The 7908-nt window shown below is 44.9% G+C and overlaps 1 protein-coding gene across 2 annotated transcripts in view; it reads right to left on the reverse strand.

The window, feature by feature from the left end:
* Positions 1 to 7908, reverse strand: part of PDE9A (phosphodiesterase 9A) — a 137918-nt gene that overhangs the window by 37706 nt on the left and 92304 nt on the right. For both annotated transcript variants that reach the window (XM_019525342.1, XM_019525341.1), the window contains exons 9-10: positions 6998 to 7072; positions 1963 to 2049 (exon numbers count right to left, since the gene is read on the reverse strand). In XM_019525342.1, the coding sequence (XP_019380887.1) occupies positions 1963 to 2049; positions 6998 to 7072 (162 nt within the window). The remainder of the gene's footprint in view (positions 1 to 1962; positions 2050 to 6997; positions 7073 to 7908) is intronic.

The raw sequence follows: 7908 nt of genomic DNA on the forward strand, positions 1-7908 counted from the left end.
ATTCAGGAGGGCCGATTTCAATGAGTTAAGGAGATTAGTTGGGGAGGCATGAGGTCCTGGAGGGGTGGGGAGTTGGGAGTCCAAGAAAAGTGGTCATTCCTTAAGGAGACGATCCTCCAAGCCCAAAGGGTGACAGGCCCAATGCAGATCAAAGGGGCAAGAGTGCTCAAAAGCCCCCATGTTGTAACCTGTCCCCAAAGGCATCCAGGAAAGTCTCAAAGCTGAAAAGGAGCCATACACCCAATGAAAGGGAGGGGTCATCACCAAGGAGGATTATATCTCCATTGCTTGAGATTGTAGGGGGGCTGTTAGGATGGCTAAGGCAGAGACAGGACTGGGACTAGCGAGCTGGATCAAAGATAACAAGAAGTCCTTTTTTAAATACATAGGGAGTAAAAAGAAGGTACCAGGTATTATGGGGCCTTGGCAGGACACGCTTGGAAATCTGGTGGTCTCACTATACAACAAAGCTAACCTATTTAACAAATTCTTTGCTTCCATTTTTCTGAGCAGGGACCAGGACATCCCCCCACCGGGATCTCAGATGGCCCCAGGGAAGGCACAGCCAGGTCCAGGGTCAGTGAGGACATAGTCAGGGAACTGCTGGTGGGACTAGATGTGTTCAAATCAGCAGGTCCAGACAATCTCCACCCCAGGGTGCTGAGGGAATTGGCAGAGGTTATTGCAGGACTCCAACACAGCTTTATGAGCACTTGTGGTGCTCTGGCGGGGTGCCAGAGGACTGGAAAAGGGCCCATGTGGTCCCCATTTTCAAAAGAGGGAGGAAGAAGGACCCAGGAAACTATGGAAAGCTCTTTGAGAAAATTATCCAGGAACACATCTGTGAGGGACCAGCAGGGGAGATTATGCTTAGGGGCAATCAACATGGGTTCATTAGAGGCAGGTTCTGTCAGACCAACCTGGTGGCCTTCTACAACCAGGTCACAAAATCCTTGGATGCAGGTGTCACGGTGGACGTAGTCTTTCTGGACTTCAGGAAGGCCTTTGACACAGTCTCCCACCCCATTCTCATTAAAAAATTAGGCAATTGTGGTGTTGATACCTACACAGTCTGATGGGTCACAAATTGGCTGGAGGGCCACACCCAGGGGGTGGTGGTGCATGGGTCATTTTTGACCTGAAGGGATGTGGGCAGTGGGGTTCCTCAGGGCTCAGTCCTCGGGCCTGCACTGTTCAACATCTTCATCAGTGACTTGGACGAGGGGGTGAAAAGCACCTTGTTCAAATTCGCAGACAACACTAAGATGTGGGGAGAAGTGGGCATGCTAGAAGGGAGGGACAGCTTACAACTATATCTGGACAGGTTACAGGGGTGGGCAGATGAGAATAGGATGTGTTTCAATACTGGCAAGTGCAAGGTACTGCACCTAGGGAGGAAGCATACCTACAGGCTGGGGAACTCCCTTCTTGTCAGCACAGAAGCAGAAAAGGATCTTGGAGTCATTATTGATTCCCAGATGAACATGGGCCGCCAATGTGGGGGCGCAGTCAGGAAGGCTAACCTCACCTTGTCATGCGTCCACAGATGCATCACAAGCAGGTCCAAGGAGGTGATCCTCCCCATCTATATGACACTGATCAGACCGCAGTTGGAGTACTGTGTCCAGTTCTGGGCACTGCACTTCAGGAGGGATGTGGACAGCATCAAGAGGGTCCAAAGGAGGGCTCAGGGGAACAGGGACTCTCCCATTGCCTGCTGGTCCCCCTTGGCAAGTTTCTGGATGGCCACCAGATCCCCCCTCAGCCTTCTCTTGTGGAGGCTGAACAGGTTCAGGTCCTGTAGCCTCTCCTCGTAAGGCCTGCCCTGCTTCCCCCTGATCATGCCCTCCTTGCTACTGGGATGCATGGAATTCCTCATATAAGTAAGCCTAAGCATGTTTTCAAGATCAAGGTCTGTATTTTTAAAATGACAATTATTGGTAATTTTAAAGAAATACTTACCAGCCACCTCTTCAAGGTGATGGGGTTGATGTTAAAGTCTTTCACCAATCCCAGGTCATGGTACATATGTTCCAAACAACTCAACATCTGTAATGATGAATGGACAGGTTTCTGTTTTGATAAACAGGACCATCGCTTACAAAGCATGCTGTCCACTATAATATAAATCTCCTGACATGTCCTAATGAATGGCCAAGCCTTATTGTCAAGGATGAAAAGAAACTGTTCAAAGATACCAAGATCAAAGCCATTTCATGAAAGGTGTGATCCAAAGCCTACTGAAGAGAACAGAAAGACTTCTATTGACTTGGAGCAGGCCCTGAATCATCCCAGGGCTCCTTAGTTATCAGAGCACCTAGAGATCATAAGTATTTCATTATTTTCATTTTGCTAATGGAGCTGGTAGATGAGCCTGATTCGAAATGAAATTAAGTTAGCAGAAGCCCTTCCACTGACTTTAGTGGGCTGAGGACCTGCCCTAAATGCACAGCAATATGTCAGTGGAAGATAAGAGCTACTGGTAACCAAATATGCCTTTGGCTAACTTCCTGTAGGGTTTGTTTTTTTAAAATCAAGAATTCTTATTAGAATAAATAGATTAAAAATAAAACCCTTCAAATTGTAAAATTGCAAAATCTCAGCAGGTTTGTGAATATCTGTATTCCAAAAGCATATCTATGAATTTCAGCAGCTGAAACACAGAGGCCAAATGTTCTTTGGAGACACCCACACAACAACATACATTTCCCATTTTCAGAACAGAAGGCAGTTACTTCAGCTCTCTAAGCATTTAGAAATATCGCAGAAAAAGGACTTTTGTTAATAGGCTACTTGGGTCTTGCTTTAAGACAATTTGACCCAGAATCTGTATCTTAATTACAATGTCATGGGAATAATGTTATAAATATGGCCATTGGCCAAGGAGATACTTGCATTATAAACTCCTGTGTCTCATGTACTCATAAGCTTCCGAGAAAAATGACTTCCTTCGGGGAAATTTCATGCGTCTGTCAGCCTACAGTTCATTTAATATGTTTAGTAAAATTACATTATGGCTGCCTTTGAGTCATTCGAGTGTAAAGAAAACAGGCTTTCCCACAAAACCAGAGAAATAATGTCAGAATATTGATGTGTGCTTAGATAACACTATCACAGTTTTGCTGGAGAGCATCATATTTAGCCCCTGGGTCTCAAGGTAAAAATATGTGTTTTGCTACTCTTTCAAAAAAATTGCTACTGAATAGTAAATGAGTATAGGCCTCATTTACTCTTACCAAGTACAACTATGCCAGATATGGGTGCGATTGTTATTTTACTAAACTGGTAAAAGCCATAGTGTAGATGCAGTGATATTTGTATAAAGGTGCTTTATACCGATACCCTTCTATATATGGGAGTAGCTGTACCAGTACATGACATATCTATACCAATATAAATGTACCTACACAAAAGGGGTTGTATCACTTTTCCTATTTTTGCACTAAGGGGCAGAAATTTTATTTGCAGACAAAGCCTTTCTCCGAAAGTGAAATCAGCATACTGCACATCTGTTGTGCTTCATTTTCCTTAATAATTTTATTGTGTATCTAGGGCAATTATCCAGCAGGCTGTAAGTAGCTGTAGGCTAACTGAAGCATTTAGTTTAGTCTAGTATTCCCACAATTTTTTCCTTATGCTTCCTTTTTTATTTTTATTTTTTGTGGGGGGAATAGGCAATCAGATGCAAAATTGCAATGTAGACAAAACTCAAAAAATACACATTCTCAGTATCTGCAGCAACTCTTATTTATACATATCTGGGGGCATCAGTCATTCATGTGTGGCAGGGCACTTGGTGTGACTGCCACTTCAAGAGGTCAGGCAGCTGGCTGAGCCACTAATTAGAGAGTCAGCTGACCCAGGGTCCAGCAGGTGAGGCCAGGCCTGATCAAGGGAATCACTTGATTGGAGGAGGGCTGGGTGTAAGTCTAGAGCCTGAGAGCAGGGCTGGTGTAACATCTTGGCACATTCAATACAGACATACAGATAGTTTAGGCTCAGGCTTTTTGAATGATTCAATCTTTGCAGGTTAGTTTAACCTGCACAGATTGAACTAGCATGCAAATGAATAGACATTCACTTTTGATTCCAGAAATGCAGGCACATGCCTGCCATGGCTCAGGCTAGAAGCTGGGGGGGTGCTAGAGCAGCCCTCCCTTCCCTTCTGCAGTGGCTAGAAGGCTGGAGGAAAACTGAGCGGGGTGGGGGGGTTCCCACGCCCTGGCAGGCTGAATATCATTGGGGAGGGGTTTAAACCCCACCCTGACCTGCAGGGACCCCAGCTGTGGTGTGCCTGGATGGGGAGGGGGAAAGTATCCCCTGACAAGCTTTTACAGGGCTAGGGAGAGGAAGCATGGGTAGTCCCCAGCCTGGCACCAAAGGATCAAGTCTCCCCACCCCACAACTGGCTGGAAAGGGCCCTGCCTGGCTCCTCTGTGCCCACCCTCAGCAGCAGCCATGGGCTGGCCTGGCTCAACCCCAGCCTCAGGTGAGGCAAGCAGATGGCAGGGCCATGCCAGCTGGCACCTGGTGACACACCTGCTTCTGAAGTGGCAAAATGGGGGGACTCCGACAGGGGCAGCAATCCTTGTCATGGTGTCCCAGGGAGAACAAGCTTCTTCCTGGTGCAGCGGGGGCTGTGCTGTAGGTAGAAGCGGGGCGGGCACAGCTACTGCAGCCTGTGCAGGGCGAGCGGCGGTGGCAGCAGCAGCACTGGGAGGGGTGGCTACAGAGGCCAAGGTGAATTTTGGAGTGGCCATAGTCCCCCCAAGCTCCCCCTAGTACCACTGCCACTTAGCCCCCTGTAGCCACCCTTCCCAAACCTGCCACTACTGCTGCTCACCCCGCGTAGGTTGTGGCAGCTCTGCCCGCCCCACTCCCGTCTGCAGCACAGCCCCTCCACTGGGAAGAGGCTTGCACTCCCTGGAACACCATGATAGGGACTGCTGCCCCTGTCAGAGTCCCTGCCTCTCTTCCCCACATCCCCTCCCCACATTAAGGCTCCAGTGGCAGGGGTGGGGGTGTGGCCAGACACCAGCCAGCATGGCCGCCTGAGGAGAAGGGGGCAGGGAGGGGGTATAAACATCAAGGCATGGCAGGTATGAGCAGGGGAACTATCCTTAGAGCAGGGTAATTTCTGTTATCTTCTATGTGAATGGGAGAGTGAACTTAGAGCCACCTAAATATGACTTCCCAGAAGCTTATTAACAAATTAATTCTATGAAATACATAATTCCTGATTTTTTTTTAATCTTTGGCATTTTTCTTTGTCATAGGCTATATTCACCTATGTGTACCTGGCTTGCATACGTATTTTTAAGATTTACTTTGTGATGCTAGTTTGCCACTCTGCCCAATCATTAAATCTTTTTTTTTTTTTTTTTTTTTTAACTTAGATAGGTCTCCCCCTTCCCTTTTTCCCACTCCATGTGGGACCCAAAAAAAGAATGTGACCTAAAGAAGAATGTCTGGCATTTGAAAGCTTGTCTAACTCTTATCGCAATTCTGTGGTTGGTCCAATAAAAGGTATCATCCTAAGAAATCCTTGCCCCTCAGATAATTCCTGGACCATCATGGCTACTGCATCACTCTTCTACCACTACCTTTTCCCCCACTATCATTTGTTGACTCTTGTTTCAGATTATATTAGAAGATCTGAATGACAGAGGCCTTGTCTTTCTCTTTCTCTTCCATGTTTCCACAGGAACTAACCCAGCAGGGCCTCTGGGAGCTTCCATACTATTAATAATGAAGATAAATAAACAAAAAAAATAGTGTGCATATATGTAGGTACATAAATAACTTAGACACACATGTCACATGCATACCTACATATGCTATTTCTATTTTTTCACACACAGAGACATTTATACCTATATATCTCTGCCTACCGATATATGCTATGCATCTATATTTCTACCTAGATTTCCACGTCTCTGAGTTTTTCAAACACAAAAATCTGGAGAGACTTTAAAAATTAATTGAATTCAGCAACATATCTAAGCATGTACTTAACTTTAAGCAGATAAGTAGTCCCATTGATTCTAAAAGAATTATTCATTTTCTTAAAATTAAGCACATACTTAAGAACTTTGCTGAATAGCAATGGATTTACTCAGACTAGGTGACATGAAAGAATGATGCACTTATCCTTGAGTGGCATACTAGTATGTAGATTATGAAGACACTTAAAACAACAAAAAAAACCCATGTGTTTCCATAATAAGACTAATCTACCTGGCATCATTAGAGAAAACTCCAGCATGAATCAGAATTAAAATTCAGACGTATTGATCTGTTCCCTCCCATCCCATCTTTAAAAGCACAAATTTAAACTTCCAAGTTAAGGGATCATGACAAATATATTAGGTAAGGGGTGGGGAAATAAAACAACCTCAAGTGGATATGCTGGCTTCATCCAGTCTTGGAAAGAATTCTGAGTCAGCTGCCAGCCCTGCTATGTGACTGCTCACTTCTAAAGATACATTTTAAAGTAAAAAAGAAGGGTCTAATTTCTATGTAGAATCCTAATATAAGCAAGGCAAAGGTAACTTTTACTTTTCTATAACTAGTCAAGGAAGCCCATATGCCACCCACCTAGGACTTACCTTACTTGACAGTGCCTTGTCTCTACTAAGCTTTTTCAGTGAGTTAGCTAAATGGAATGACCTACCTCCAGGTAAAAGCATAGCTATTTGCGCAGTGATAAACAGCCTCAATAGAGAGAAAAAACACCAAAGTCATTGGCATTGATCAAGCTAGGTGAACACTGAAAAGGGCAGTTGGTGCAAACCTCCATATTCTTCTCCACACTTGCCAGTCACCATGCTTATAGCTATATGGAGGACTGGCTACAGATCACTGAATTGAGCCTGTACTGCTGTCATTAGGCCTCCACTTAGAGATGTTGAAGGTACCTTTCCTAATATATCCAATGCTGACATGGGAGAAATGAAGCTGCAAGCACAAACCAGTTATTCACTCATTGCTTCATTACCTCATTGGGCTCCCATAGCCAGACGTCAAATGTTGGTTTCCGAAGTGCTTCTATGGTCTCTTGAGAAAGCATATACTGTAGACAAAATGACAGTCAGCATTACTGTGAGCTCATCTCATTGGAGCTCCTGGGAGCTGCTCTCTCCACACTCCATGCCCCATTTTGTGTCCCAGCTGCAGCTGGAGAATGCATGATGGTCTGTTGTTTTTCATCTTAGATGTTTTGCATTGTAGGGGGAATGAAATACTTCACTTCAGCTGATTTACCCATTTGTTTTGAATGGCTAGTTTGGGTGTGCTCTAAAGCTTATACAGTCATCAATTCTGTGCTCAGGGCTCCATTACAAAACCCAATTCAACCTCCAGTGTTGCTTCTGTTTGGGTAATTCTGGCTGGCAATTTTTTTTAATAGTCATCAGGAGGGTTAGAAAAGACACAGAAGTATGGTATCCCAATGCTATTGAGTCATGTTTTTAAGATACTGGATCCAAGTATTTTTGGATCATTTAAACTAGTTTAAGCCAACCTTTTAGACAGGTGTGCCACAAGTTATCCTTGCACCCTCCATAAGTGTGTCACTCTGATCCCCTTTCCCTGCCCACTCTGTTGCTCTGCTTTTTGTCCCCTGGCTGATTTACTGCTCTGCTTTCTGCTCCCTGCACAATCTGTCACTGTTCTGCCTGTCCTCTCCCTTTTCTCCCCTGTGCCACACACAGAGACAGCTCATGTCACTTGTGGCATGTGTACTGCAGGTGGCCACCCCGATGTAAGCCAACTCAGTTTAATTAGCCATTTACTACCATGGGCTTGAAGTGGTTTGGGGCTTTCTATGCTGAAAATATGAATGAAATTATTTCAGCCATTGAATGTCTGCCAGTTAGTTCAAGGGAGAAAATGGCTAATTAAACTGAG

Source organism: Gavialis gangeticus, unplaced genomic scaffold (assembly GCF_001723915.1).
Source record: "Gavialis gangeticus isolate Ggan-Ray unplaced genomic scaffold, GavGan_comp1, whole genome shotgun sequence".
NCBI classification, from domain to species: domain Eukaryota; kingdom Metazoa; phylum Chordata; order Crocodylia; family Gavialidae; genus Gavialis; species Gavialis gangeticus.